Source organism: Lutra lutra, chromosome 13, assembly GCF_902655055.1.
Source record: "Lutra lutra chromosome 13, mLutLut1.2, whole genome shotgun sequence".
Classification (NCBI taxonomy): Eukaryota; Metazoa; Chordata; class Mammalia; order Carnivora; family Mustelidae; genus Lutra; species Lutra lutra.
The window spans coordinates 33,745,057-33,760,850 of record NC_062290.1 but is presented as its reverse complement, the minus strand read 5'-3'; the positions used below and the strand labels follow the sequence as shown (position 1 = coordinate 33,760,850).

Sequence of the window (15,794 nt, the reverse complement as noted above, 5' to 3'; positions counted from 1 at the left end):
TTATCCTGAAATGATAATGAATGGAAGCTGAGAGTCAGAAGGTCACCCTCCAGAGAGTAACAGGCCCATGAGAAATTAAAAGAATTTTAGACAAAACATCAAAATTTTATATTTTTCTAATATCCTAAAAATGATGGTATCAATGGTATTATAATATTTAGTGCCCTATATTTTCATTGCTTTACTGTTCCTTAAAGGAAGATAAAGATTGTTTTTGTTTCTTTTTAGAAGAGAGGTACTTAGGTGATGATTGAAAGTGGGATATTCTAGACCTATAAACATTGAAACCAATCCCATGACACTTGATCCAGTGGTTCAAACAAAAAAAGAAAACAAAGATCCCTAAAATTTTTATCAGCAACATAATATAAACATGTGTGGTATGACAACCTATGCTGAGACATAAAAAGACCAGAAAATGGTAACAGGAGGAAGTGTATTAATAAGCCTTAGTATATAAATTAGAACAATATATAAATAAACTTATTAAAGGCAGAAAAAAATTGGACATATCAACATAAACTCTTGATCATTTGAAAAATAATTATTTTCCTGCTCTGTCACTAATGTGGCCCCGTGGCCAAAGCAGCTGGTGTTCACATGAAACAAAAACAAAAAACACCCTTCATTCCAAATTTGGTTTCTAATAGAGAGCAACTTTAAAAAAGAACATGGCTCCTTGATGGGTTGCTGATTCCATGCTCAAAACAAGGAAATCAAGATGATTTTGCCATTTCTTATTGAAATAAACAACAGTTTCAAAAATGTCTGCTAGTGGTTTTAAATTAGGAAAATAAAGTCACCTTGAAGAAGCTCCAAATGGTCAAAGTGTGACAGAAGCATCAAGAAGAAAATTACAGTCAATGGGTACCCATTGAATCTACAAAAGCTATAAACCAAAATGATGCTCAAAAGGGTCAAATAATATAAAGCACAGTAAAGCAAAGTCCTACCTACTGATGCGAATTAAATAAATGGTGCCTGATTATAAAAATATAATCCTATGGCCACCAATCAGGGGCCTGAGGGGTACCATATGGTAAAATGCAACATATGGTGAAATGTAATTCTGGTCTTCGATCCAAAGTTCCTATTGGAACTAAATGGATTAAAAATCATAAACCAGAGTCAGGGGTAGACTCCAGGAAAACAGATTTCTAGAATTGTAGAACACTGAAGGGAGATATTACTTAGGTACCCATCTGGGAACTGAGTTGACCCTCTTCTTCTAGTAGAATATGTGGTCTTATCGACCCTGATGCTGGCTTAAAAATAGGACTCCTTCATGTCTATAAACATTTTACTAAATGAAAGACATGGATAATCAGTTTTCCTGAGTGAGTCCCAAGTATAAACACGAGTGGGACAGTGATATATCTTTTGTTTCAGATCTGGCAGCACCTTACACACAGGCAACTGCATATGCGCATTAGGGAGAGTGAGCCCAGGGAAGCTTTGTTAGGATAGGTTGAATATACTTCCTCCCTTTCTAGTCAAACCATTTCTTCTACATTTCTATATCCTTGGCTAATTAAATGGAAATTTATAGTGGGAGCGTTTGTTGGGTCTCTCCCTATCCATCCACAATCAACCTGAAATCCTGCAGATTCATTATAATTAATGAATTCATATAAATGTGTTTCCAATTTCTCGAAGGTTTTTTTGTCATTATGTGTTTTTTTCAAAAACTGATACTTGAAGTATAATATGCTATACAGTATTCCCCTGTGACTAAGAACTATTCTAGGGTTTACAGTTTAGGACCTCTGATCATCCACTGTTCCACATGTAGGTGAGGTGAGAATTATTTTTACATACCAAGGGAAGATTTTTTTTTTTAGGTTAGTTTCGATAGGCATTTTCACCCTAATACCACCAAAGGTTAGTTATAGAGGAACAGATTAACCAGATATGCCATCTCGCTCTGAGCCCTTCACCAGATCCTGCACAACGTGGGTCCCTGTCCTGAGCCACACATAGTGATGGCACAGAAGGAGTTCTACTGAAGCTTGTCTGGGGAGCTGGCCTGGAGACCCAGGCTGAGAAAAAAAAAAGTAAGTGCCAAACAAAGTCTCAAGTTCTAGGACAAGGATGAGTGCCCAAGTAAGACGGAGGATTGCTAGAAGGGTAGAACAACAAAAACAAGAGGACCTTCCAGAGTAGGTGGTGCTAATAAAGAAGCCAACATAACCACTGCCTTCCATTATCCACATCAATAACACTGTCTTGAAATAAAGGGCACATTTGAAATATCTGACACAACTTTGACATAAAGATGCTCAACAAATACTAGTTCTTTTCTTTTCCACTAATCCCATTCATTAGCATTAGAAAATTATTGTAACAAATTTATACCAAGCAGCTTCTATGGATGGCCAAGTGCTAGTCGAAGAGAGAAAATATTAATTAATCCTAGCTTAAAAATCTAACTAAAATAATGACCTAGCTTAAAAAACTTAGTTAAGATAATATTGAATAAAATAATACACAAAAGAGTAGGAAAAAATTTGTCCACTAAGGTGTTTTCTCTATAAAAGTTCTTTTTTTGAATAGGTGACTGTTTCTATGTTAGTAGCCAAAACTTAGAAAATTATGAAAGAAATTTCTCAAATGTCACATTTTTCAAGAGGGGAAGGCACTGAGATAAAAATGATGTATCTCATATAAGATACTTTATTAAAAAGGGCTTTGTTCATTGCAATGAATGAATGCATAAAGTGCAAGTGATTTCAGTGTTCCAACACTGAGTATACTGAATATTCTAATCAAATATGAAGGTTTGTTGATATAATTTGCACCCCCAAAAAAGATCTGTGCATGCATCTTCTCACCTCCATTTTCCTCCATTATTCAGGTGTCTCTCCCATTGGACACCCCCTAGTTTACTCAGGTGTGAAGACACAGACCTTGTGGTAGCTTGCAGGAGGTATATAATTTATGAGTAGCTCATTATTTGCTCCCAATTTCAAAATCATTTTAGTATATATTGTGTTCTTTAGTTTTTCCCTTTCCTACAAACATCTGTGCAACATCCACATAAGTGGTTAGGAATACATCCAATGGAACCTTCCAAAATAGAGCCAGGAAAGAGGTCACACTGAATCATGGCAAAGGGTGGGTGGTCAAGTACCTCAACAGTATAACATAAACACACGTGCACACATACACATGCACACACAAATGAAATCTTACATTTGAAAGATAGCAGGTGCCAGTCAAAAAGTATGCTTGACAAAAACACTGAAAAATACATATAAAAATTTAGATTAAAATAACAGGGATTAGCTGTGCACTTTCTGTAACATATTAGTATCTTTAAGACTTTGGAAGCTACTCATTTTTTCAAATATTACTTTTTTTTTTTTTAAAGATCTATTTATTTCTTTGAGAGAGAGCGACAGAGACAGAGCATGTGGCCAGGAGAGACAGAGAGAAAGAATCCCAAGAAGACTCGTGCGAAGCCCATCTTGGGGCTCAATCTCACAACCTGAGCTGAAACCAAGAGTCAGATGTTTAACCAACTGTGTCATCCAAGCACCCCTTAAATACCACCTTTTCAATTAAAAGGATGCTTACTGTCTAATGGAAGAATGCATTATAATAAATCAGATGAGATTTTTAGACTATTATCCAGAATGAGTTTATGCTCAAAGCCCAGTAACATTGAAAATCTAGTATGTTTAGAATATTTTTGGCATTAAAGGAAGAGTAGAAGTTGCCTTAAATCAGTCCTTTGGGTGCAAAAAACCACAAATAATTGGGAGAAATAAAAGAATAAAGGAAACAAAAACCCTAAAGTGAGTAAAAATGTAGATCCTACTGAAGCAACTTCATTTCACCTAAATTATACAGGCATCCTCTATTCTGTAAAATGACTGGTAAGGCTGCCAGGTTTGCCTGAATTTTATTTTACAGTTTTCACTGCTATGATTCAGCAATTGCCCACTACACTACCCCCAAATAATCAGGTATGGTGAAAATATAGCCAAACTATAGTTCCAGCTTTTGAAAGCATAACCCCTGGCATATTCAGTTTATACAAAAAGAAATATTGGAACTAATTTGAACTTTTTTATGCTTGAAAAGTAAAGCATATTCAATGCAATAGGGGCAATTCATGATGCTCTTAACCAACATTACCAGCGTTTGAATTCCTTCTGGTTAGTTTTCAAACATTTTGGGGAAGAAGCCACACTTGAAGTCCAACTGAGGAATAATGGATAAGTAACAGCTATCAGGAATATATTTTGTAAATTCAGTATTCACAGTGCTTCCTGCTAGAGAATTTTGCAAAGGCAATTTATGAACACTAAAATTTTACCTTCATAAGGAAAATTACCATTTAATATAAATTATATGATGTTTCCCCATGTTTGATAAAGTGTACCGAACTTAAAGTAGATCCATAGAGGAGAGTGAGTAGATGTTCTTTTTGATCATCATTTATGAGACAATTAGTAACATAAACTTGACTGAACCACACATCATAGTTAGGAGGAATGACATCCTGATTAGACACATGGATCTCTTTAATAACAACTTTAATATAATTATCAGTAACCACAGAGCTTTGGAATATTAAAATAAGAATGTGTGATCCCAAGCAAAGCTTCAAATGAACACCTCTAGTTCCACTCAACATTTATTGAGTTTGGAATTCAACAAATAATAGAGAATGGGCTGGAAAAGCATTTACATTCCAGCACCTGTTGCTCATTAATGGAATCCACTTGGGCAAGGAACTGAACCTTTTAGTACTTAGGTTTCTTATCCGAGAAGCAGGGATAATACTAGTCATGTGGCCCAGTTCACAGAGAATTGTAGCACCAAAGCCAGCAACAGCAGCGGTAGTAAAACAGAGTATTAATACAACTTTCATTTTCTGAGGGCTTATTCTGTGGACTGAAAACAAGACAGTGAGATAGGCATGCCTTTGTTTGTAGACAAGGAAGCTGAGGCTCCGAGATTAGAACTTGCATAAGGTTGCACATGTGTTGCTGGCAAAGTCCAAGAGTGAGCACAAACTACTCTGACTCAGGAGGTCATGATCTGGTTCACATCTCAAAATGCGTTCCCATGTGTCATCTAATGAGGTAATGCTATTGACCACACATTGTAAATGGCAAAGCACCACAGTAATGCAATGTGTTATTACTGTGATTTTTTAAAAAGTTGTTAAAATGTATTTTCTGCTGAATATATAATACTATTCTTAGCAAAAGCCCATTAATTCAAGAAACTAAGGAAAAAGCATGAATGGATATGCAATTTGTCACCTAAAACACGGAAAGTAAAATAGATGTGACAGTTGGTGATGTCATCTCATACATTTGTGCATTTACACACAACTGTCCCAACCCACAAACATCAAGTATCTCCCAAGACACCAATGGAAATTGCTGGAATCATTAAAAAGTCAAGAGATTTGTTGTGTATGGTCATGGCTTCCCAAGCCCAGACTGACAACCTGGCAGGCTGCTCACAGGAGGTTATTAGACACATAGGACAAGTATGTTAGGCTGCAAATAGTCTGTGGCCAAGCCTCCCAGGGATAGCAAAGGGCAGAAAGTTAGCAAAGCTGTCTCTTGTTGGCAGCCAAAAACAATTACAGTGAACTGGAAAAGTAACAAAGGCATATCAACCATCTCCACACTGTCCTAATTTTTCTAAGCATTTAAAACAAATGAAAGATTCTGTTTGCCAACAACAGGTAAAACTAATTTATAGTTAAATTTACATGTTATTTACTTGCAAACACTCTACCCAGAAAAAAGTTTGGTCCTGAGTGAAACAGAAGAGGCAGAAAAAAGTGACCTCTATACTTCTCTTCTACATTTCTGCTTTTCTGCAATTGTCCTCACTTAGCTTATCCCACCTCAGGCAGCAAGGCCCCAGATATTTGTGACCACTTGCCCCCTTCCCTTTACTGTGGTACTGCTCTTTGTTTCTTCTAGAAGAGATAAAATAAAACCGAAAGGCCAGAATGTACAGGTATGAGGATCAGGACACTGATGGGTCCTAGGCAAATACTAGTAAATAATAACGTACAATCCCTGCCCCCGATGAACTCATAGCCAGGACACATCAACAATGAGTAACACTACCAACGAGAGCATGCTAGCCCTGGGAAGTGTACAGGAGGGAACTTATATTCAGTCTTGGCATCAGGGAAGGAAGGGAGGGCCTTACCACATTTGGGTTGACCTTATGTCGGAAGCATGTGATGTTCACCACGTATGGCCAATCATCAGGCTCCATTAGCACCCCAGCAGCATGAGCACATGTAACATGGAAGGAGGCTGGGCAGCGGCCATAGGAACACTGGATACAGGCCCCAGAGACCTTCTTAACCCGGTGTCTGCAGAAGATGCATTTCTGGAGGGTTAAAACAAAGAACATCAATTCAAACTGTAACTCAGACAATTTCCACACTTCATAGAATAATAGCTATTAGAGAAGCAGAAAACTGATTACGTCAACAAGTCTTGACCCTACTGGGGCCCTAGTGGTGAGAGCAACTGTGACAATATAAGTTGCATATTTTTAATGAAACACACTGATATGGTCACGTACTACCAAACATATGTTGAAATACTACCTATGGTTAGGAAATCCCTTCTGTATATGCTTCTCTGGGCACAGTGAGGAAAGACCCCAAGGGTACTCCTGTAAATCACCTGCAAATGCTCAAGTTGCTTTTTACCTCCTGCATGGCAGGACTCTTGGTACATCAAGAGATAGAATATGGGTTTGGAAGAGAGGTACCTACTCTCCTAAATTAGATGAGGTCTTTAGAAATAACCACAGCACAGAGGTGGTCTTAGTTTTCTGTTTACAAGGAACTGCAAAGTGTTAATGGTCCAATGTGGAAACTAGGGGCTCAAGTGTTTAATAATACAAATCTGAACCCTTCATGACTGACATAAAAATATGCTTCCCAAAGTGAGAAAATTGAAAATCACCCCAAAGGGCATAATTTTGTTGAGTAGCTATAGCTGACTATGCCTGGTGAAGAGAGAATGAAAATAAAAACAGCAATAATGATTACCACAATCTAAAAATTAAATTGCATACAATTAGCCCTAGACATTATCAGTGTATTTGTTATGAAAGACAGGAAAAATCGAACAGCTTCACTAAATGTATAATTAGTGAATACTTGATAGTTAGAAAAAATGGTTGTAGAACAACATAGGGTAGGTTCGGAAAGCAGAAGAAACAGAATGATAAAAAGCTTGACTTTTCTTTCCTAAGGATGAAAAACACCTGCAATCTGATCAAATATTGGTGCAGCTGCTCTTCTTTTATAGGTACATTTTCCTTCCCGGGACAGAAAAGGTACTTAAACTCAATGCCTTTTGGGGATAATATTTTATCACGGACCTGTAAGAATCAATGTGAACTTAACTTCTAACTCTTCTTCGCCCTCATATCAGATCAGCAATTTTAGTCTTATAGATTCTGCACCTTAATCTTGCCCTAATCTCTCCCTGCCCATCTATACCACCTGCCACTGCCTCTGCCCATGGTACCCAGCATAGTAATATCCTCCTAACTGGTCTTTATTTTATTCCATTTCCATTCATCTTCCCCAGGCCTGCCAGTATGAACTCTTTACAACATAAATCCAATGTCACCCCTGTTTAAATGTCCTTCATTGGCTTCTCCTTATTTCCAGAACATTCTAGAAAAAAAGGGACAGCATGAGACAGACGTGGAAAGCTTATAATAGGCCTTATAGTCCATCTGAGCAGTCTTATTTCTCACTAGTCTGCATAAGGATGCCACACTCTAGGCATTTATCTGTTCTCCCTATACATCTAGATTCAATGTACAATTAAGTATTTTTAAGTGGGACTTAAGGATGTGGCTTAGTTGATTAAGAAACTACATACACACACAACCACAGAACTGAAATAAGACCCATTATTATCGGAATAAAAGCATTACTTAATATCTTGGTGTCTTGGCAATTTTTTAAAAGACTTTATTTATTTATTTGAGAGAGAGAGGGAGTGCACAAGCAGGGGGAGGGGCAGAGAGAGAAGCAGACCCCCTGCTGAGTAGGGATGCCCAGAGGAGGCAGAGGAGGGGAAGGGGGAGTTCAATCCCTGGACCTGGGGATCATGACCTGAGCTAAAGGCAGCTGCTTAACTGACTGAGCACTCTTTGACAATTCTTATTATCAGTTTCAATACATTCTTGGTAATTCTTGGCATTCTAATATTTTTTGCCAGTTCCAATATTTTGAAATGTGATGGCAGGTATAATAGTGAAAACTCGTATCAGGGGCCTCAGGCATAATCAAACAATCTTTAAAGAGCCTAATCATACTACATGGAGGTCAGCATTTAACTACGTTAAGATATTGATAAATATGAGAGAAAAAAATGGTTTCCCATTTTCTTAACTAAATAGGATTTTTTTAAGAGTAAGCAAGAATGAAATTTGCTGTGGGTTTTTCATAGATAGATTTTATGAAGTTGAGGAATGTTCCTTCTATCCTTATACTTTGAAGAGTTTTAATCAGGAACGGATGCTGTATTTTGTCAAATGCTTTTTCTGCATCAACTGAGAAGACCACGTGGTTCTTCTCTCTTCTCTTATTGACTTGAAAAAAAAAAAAGACAAATCTTTCCAATTGGTATGGATATCAATATTGTTTATAAGGAAAAATGTCTTGAAAACAATTGTCAATTAGGACAATTTGGGTAGAGTGTGTACTGTCCAGTTCTCCATACATGGCATGAGACCTATTTTTTCTTTCAATGACTGCCTAGTATCTTATTGTATGTGTTTATATCTAAATGGTGCATCAGCCTTTCTTTTTTTCTCCCAACATTTCTTTTGTCTTAAACTAATCCTCTGTTAATATGTTTAGAGTATTTCCAGGATTTTTTTTTTTTTTTCTGTCTGTTTGGAGCTATTTCAAGCAATGTTAATTGTGTACATCTTTCTGTAGACCTCTTAGTTTACTTGTACAAGTCTACCCAGAATAAAATTTTAAGTAAAATTTTTTTAAAAAGTAGGAAAGAGTATTATGACTTAAGCTAGTTAATGAATTGGTAACTCCAGCCTCTTCCACCATTAACTGCCTCATTAAACAGAGGCCCTCCAGAAAAGGCAATAGAAACAGAGATAATACACTTAAACCCAGTGAGGATTCAATCCTTGGAATCCAGTAAGGGAAGGGCTCTCCTTTCCCAGAAGACGAGAAGTGGTCACTTCTAAGGATACAACCAGTATCCTTACAAATTCAACCTAACTGCAGACTACTATAATTTGATGTGTTGGAAGATATTTATTCATAGAACTGGGAAGTATGACTTAAACATCAACCAGGTTTTTGAGGAGATGGAGAAATACATAAAACCGAGTAGAGGAGCCATTCTGTATCTTTATAGTACAGTCTGCGATGTATTTCCAAACCCCATTTTCACTGGCTTGCTACTAAACCAGTTGTTCTGTACCTGGGATGAAACATCTCTGGCAATCTGACACCTACCCATGTCTGGGCTACAGAACTTAATTTAGCAGGGCAAAGACAAGGACAAATAGATAGTTCTTGAGGATGTTACAATGGAATAATCACTATAAAAGGCCAGCAAGAAAGTGCTTTGTGGAACCTGAATGACTAGTGGAATGAGTTATGCTTGGAGGCAAGACAGGGAAGAAAGCCTTCAGTAAACACACGGCTGACTGGATCAAGATGGTGGACTTAGCCTGTGCTACAACTTTCTCTACAACTAACCCTTAAGTAAAGATAAAGGAAAATAAAAAAAGACAAGATACTCACTGTTGGACAAGTCCATGGCCTATCCTGTCCCAATCATCATCAGCAGGTGAGGTAATCCTATCTGATCTGAATCGGAGTCCTATGATCTGACTCATCACTCACCAATAAGCCAAGCAGATTCTCATTTGGGCTGAGGAAAGAAAAAGTGCACCCTGGATGCACAACTAAAGTACAATCAGATACTTTAAAAATCACAAACATTGGGGGCACCTGGGTGGCTCAGTGGGTTAAAGCCTCTGCCTTCGGCTCAGACCATGATCTCAGGGTCCTGGGATCAAGCCCCGCATCCGGCTCTCTGCTTGCTGGGGAGCCTGCTCCCCCCTCTCTCTCTGCCTGCCTCTTGGCCTACTTGTGATCTCTGTCTGTCAAAAAAAATAAATAAAATCTTAAAAAAAAATCACAAACATTGGAGGGAAAACAAAAATAATTGAGAGATGCTATGCTTCTCAGTAGAAGAATATCTGACCTAAGGAGTCAGGTAGGTGGAAGCACAAGATGAGTTAAAAAGAGGTACAGTATATGATATGATAGAGATTCCAAAATATATCCCATCAATTAGGAAAAAAGTAACAATTACATAGCTAAGAAATTCAAAAAGTCAAAAAGAATCAAGATATGCTGAATATTGGATTTCATCCTATTAAAGATCAAATTAGTAACTGGAAGATGGAACCTACAGATTGTACAGAACACAGAAGAAGAAGAAAAAAGAAAATAAAACACAAATGCTAAGCAATATGGAAAAGAGATCCAGATGTTCTATTATCTTTCTAAAAGGCATCTTACAGGAATAAAAAAAGAAAATAACAGAAATTTTCCAGACCTGAAAAAAAGCCCAACAAGTAGGATTAGTTAAAAAAAAAAAAAAAATCACCTAGCAACATCTTAGACCTCAAAATAAAAAGAGAAAAATCCCAAAATCTTTCAGAGAAGAAAAGAGAAAAATCAGATTACCATCAGATCTCTAATGTGCAACAGTGAATGCTAACAGACAATGAAACAATATCTTCCGTTTCTGGAGGAAAATTAAATTTGGTCTATATTCAGCAGAATTATCATTCAAATGTGAGGGCAAACATAAAGACTTTTTTTTTTCTTTTTCATATACAAAGATACAAAGATGAGGAGTATATGTGAAGTGAAGAGCAACCAAAATGCTTAATATGTAGATAAGCCTAAATGAATATCAACTTTATAAATAATAATAGTAATGTCTTTTGGGTTTCAAATATAGAGAATATGAACAAATAACGACTGAAGCACATAAGGAAGAAGTGGTAAAAGACATTTAAAATGTTCTAAAGCTGTTGAACTGTCTGGGACAGGGGTAAAAGTATCAATTAACTAAGTGTGGAAAACAAAACAGAATAAGGAAAAATAAATTCAAACAAAGACAAGAAAGGAAGGAAACAGAAGCAGAACAAACAAGGAGCAAAGGGAAAGAACAGTGTAAGTTGGCAGAACTAAACCCAAATATGCCAGTATATTATGTATAAACAGACCAGGGATAGCAAAGTTTTTCTTAAAGTGCCAGATAGTAAGTATTTTAGGCTTGTATTGTATGGAGTCCCAGTTGCAACCACTCAACTCTGCCATTGTAGCACAAAAGCAGCCATAGATAATCTGAAAATAAAGACTGCTGTTGTGTTCCAATAAAACTTTATTTGTAACAACAAGCACATACTTTAGTTTGCTGATGACTGCTATAGGCCATGGGCACACATTTGAAATTATGGGTACATATTTGAAGTTAGTATGATAGAATTAGTATTTAAGAATGATCACTCTAACTCTAAATGATAAAGAACAAACTGAAGGTTGATGGAGGGAGGTGGCTGGGGGATGGACTAGATGGGTGATGGGTATTAAGGAGGGCACTTGTTATGATGAGCACTGGGTATTGTATGCAAGTGATGAATCACCAAATTCTACTCCAGAAACCAATATTGCACTGTATGTTTATTACCTAAATTTAGACTAAAATAAAATGATCACTCTATCAGCAAGATAGATCAAGGTAGGAAAACAAACTGTCAGGAAGCCATGTAAATAGGGAGGCACAGGATGATGAGGAGAGTTGGATTATGGAAATAGCTATTGGAAGGAAGGTAGATTTTTAGTTTTTTATTCTTTTTTTTTAAAGATTTTATTCATTTATTCAACAGAGAGAGAGAGATCACAAGTAGGAAGAGAGGCAGGCAAAGAGAGAGGGTGAAGCAGGCTCCCTGCTGTGCAAAGAGCCTGATGCGGGGCTCGATCCCAAGACCATGAGATCATGACCTGAGCCGAAGGCAGCAGCTTAACCCACTGAGCCACCCAGGCACCCCAAGTTTTTTATTCTTGTTGCCCTTTTTTGATAGAGATGTTATGCCTTCCTCTAAATAGAGCTGCTCACTTAAGATAGACTTGCCTTCTGTGGGAAAGAACCTCTCTAGTAGTGGCCTTAGTGTGAAAATGGATGGGGGTAGAGGCAACACCAATTCCAGAGGGACAGGGATAGTAGAGAACATGTGAAGAAAAAGATTATCAGGCATTTAAAAGCAGAAAGGGTTCAGAAAGATAGGGTCATTCTTCCTGCAATTCAAGAAAGTGCCAGTGTCCAACTGGGAAAAGGATGAGGAGCCAGTTGGTGGATGACAGTTAATGAAGGCTTTGAAAAGCCAAACAAGGCAGCCTGGAGGACCATTATTTCTGGTATTTTAGAGGTGGGGTTGCCATCCAGGGAGGCCAGTGCAGCACAGCAGGAAAACGCTAGCACAGATAACACCAGAGTGACTTTAAAGTGTCCTTTACCTCTGTGGTTTTCTAGGAAGGACACCTGGGATATAACAGCTGCTCAGTCGATGTTTGCTCAATTAAACTGAATACAAACAAGTAGATCAGGGTGAGACCTGCTCATGTTTCCTCAACAATTTAAAGAAAAAAAAAAAGGCCTTCATTATAGAACTATGCCACAGGAATATTAGAGCAGGCCAGAGTCACAGGGATTCCTGCTTAAAACATAGATTGCTCACCCCACCCCCAGAGTTTCAGTGTCCCTAGCCAGGGCCACTGAATTTGCATTTCTAACAAGTTCCCAGTGGTGCTGATACTGTTGATCCAGGGATCACACTTTGAGAACCAAGGGTTGAGGGTTAAAGAGTTAAAGGATGTTGATGCTTCTGAGAGCCTGTAGGCTAAGGCAATTCAGGAAGTACAATGATTTTTCATCTATTCTTCTGTGTCAAGGGCTAAGAGAATTCTCGGGCGAGTATGATTTATAGAGCACTATACTTTCTTGGGGGACTGGATTTCCATACTTATTCCAATAGCATAGGCCATTAAGGTTCCTAATGGATTGAGGAATTAATGAAGTATCTGGCAATGAGGCTTTGTGTATCATTAGATTCCTTGAGCACACAGCTTGGCAAAGGGCATCAAGAAATGATGAGCTGTGAAGGAGTTGGAAGTTCAAGGCACATCCCATCCCCCCTTTTTTTCTTTTAATATAATTTGTAGTATGATTTTACTGTTGTTTTCACAATGTTATGATTCTTTTTCCTTCCATAAATAGGTAATTCCAAAATAGGCACAATGCTTTTTAATTAGTGTTTCACTATAAGACAAGTAACAAGCTAATGATAATGATATATTAGCTAATTCCCTTTTCCTTTTGCTCTCCCAAGACACTTTTTACAAGCACCACACAGCAAACTAACATTCCCAACTCAAAGAGGGAATAATGTTAGACTCAATGGATAACACTATTGCTGAGGCTGAAACTTGCATTTTACTCTAAGACCTTAAACACAGGTTTTAAAGGAGAACCTTCCCATTCTCTTTCAATTCTACCTGTAAAATTTATGTTCTGTTCATCAGTATTCATTAAGTCAATCACTCAGGTGCCAATACTGGCCAGCACTAGAGGAATACTGAGATGAAGCAGTCGGAGTTGTTCAGCAGGAAGCTTACAGTGCAGGGGAGGAGACAGACATGTAAACACCTTAGGAGGAAAAGCACCTTAGAAGGAAAAGCAGGTGCAACAGCTGTCATTTGAGAGGAAGATTCAGAAGGAGCAGAGAGAGGAGTAGATTGATACCAAGAGAAATCAGTTTGCCCAGAGAGCTCAAGAGCAGCTGGGGGAGGAGGAGAAAGGGAACACAGGAAACCGAGATCCAACATGGACTGACACTACAGGGTTAGGCTGCTTTTGTGAGAGGCAGCAGTTAATATGCCAACTCATACCACTCACACCACACAATTGTCTGACCTCAGCCATTTAAGGATATTACAAATAGCAGACACTATGAAATGGTACAGTAAAAATTGTGAATACTCATGCGTCAGCTTATTACGTTTAAGTCCTGTGTTTCCCCACCCTCCTCAAGAAAAGTTATTTCTACACTTCAAGTTCAGAGCATTAAAATATATGGCTTATGGTGTCAAGTGTGTTGAATTAAATCCTTATTTATGATATGTATCAGAAGCCATTTATCTCATTGCTTATTGTTTGGTGAGATTCACCCCGCAAAAAATGAGAAGCTAAGAAAAAGTCAACTAGCAGGATAAAGAGGAAAGGGCACAGGAATGAGCTCAGCCAGGCCAAGAGACAGAGCCAGAAAAATGGGCAGAGGTGGTAGGGATCAAAGGATACACTTACTCAAAACAAGGCTAGATAGTCGTTGTTGGCCCTGAGAAATGTTAAATAAGAAGCACAAAAGAACTCTAGAACTGGAAAAGCCACTGCAGTTCAGACATAAACTGACAAATTAACAAGTGACTCTTAAAAAGTACTATGTCAACAGCCCAGTCACACTTTTATTTTGGATCAGGAGATACACCACCAGGAAGCTCATCAAATAGGAATCCTTCTGGAAGCACTTTTAATCCCAGCTCCAGAACACTGACCACATACAGCAGGTGCTCAATAACTACTTCCTGACTAAATGAATGACTGTTTCCTTATTATAGATCATATGTTAATTCATTCTTTCAGCCATTTCAATACCTATTAAATATCTTTCATATAACAGACATTTTGCAAAATGTGAAAGGAGATATAAAAATGAAAAAGATACTATCTGTGTATTCAACCAGATTAATCTGGCATATAAGAATAGCTGTGACAAAAGCTCTGCAGTGGTCATCACGATAATCAAGATGAAATGCTATTGGATTTGGAAGGAGAGAGGGCTGGAGAACCAAGGTGAGACCAACAGGTGTGCCTCCGCTGGTTACCTTCCTCCAACCTAGTACCTTCCATCATTCTTCTACTGAGGTGGTCTCAAAGAGGAGCAAAAGAGGATGAACTTCATGACAGCCACTCAAGGGACACCCCATACAGGACAAGAAAGCAAGTATGATTCTGCTTGGATGGTTAAGGTCATGTATCGGTAGAGCTCAGGCAGGTAACCTGGGCACCCCTCTGAAATGAGGGCACAAGTCACTGAGTCCAGGCACCACGAGGTCATTTCCATCAGGCTGGCTTCTGAAGTCAGAAGTTTCCTGTAATTTATTTCTTGGAGTTTGGAGGCAACGTGCTTCTGCACCAAGTCAGACACCGCCTTGGAGTGTGTTGGGGACACGCTACACACTGGCTGAGCCTGCAGCGGCAAGGATGAAGATCTGCCACATGGTTCAGAGAAACTGCTGGCAGGGTTTAGAGAACTCGGGAAGCTAGCAAGAGCAGGCGGATGCCTTGTACTCATCTTGGAAGGACCAGCAGGTCTAGCCAGTGCACATGTGGTAGGTCTAGCCAGTGCACATGTGGTAGCATTAAGAAAGAGGAAGGACAGCCTACAATAGATGTAACAAAGCTCAGAGGTGGAAAACATGAGGCAAAATTGACTGAAGAAGTGTGAGCAAACTAAGGAATGACAGGCTAGAAGGTGAAATTTCAGAAGGTTTCGGATGGTCCCTGACACAAATCTCACCTTCACTTGCCAAGATGAGAGACTGACAAAGGCTTAATAGTGGTGACTAATTTTTAGATGGAAACAGAACTGCTATTTTATTACAA

At 38.3% G+C, this 15,794-nt stretch overlaps 1 protein-coding gene across 8 annotated transcripts in view; it reads right to left on the bottom strand.

The window, feature by feature from the left end:
* KDM4C (lysine demethylase 4C) overlaps positions 1-15,794 on the bottom strand; it is a 470,115-nt gene that overhangs the window by 57,927 nt on the left and 396,394 nt on the right. For 5 of the 8 annotated variants that reach the window (XM_047699136.1, XM_047699137.1, XM_047699141.1 and 2 more), the window contains one exon: positions 6,190-6,375. In XM_047699136.1, the coding sequence (XP_047555092.1) occupies positions 6,190-6,375 (186 nt within the window). Of the gene's footprint in view, positions 1-3,192; positions 3,241-6,189; positions 6,376-15,794 lie in introns of all 8 variants that reach the window. The other 3 variants (XM_047699138.1, XM_047699135.1, XM_047699139.1) reach the window with 1 other exon arrangement.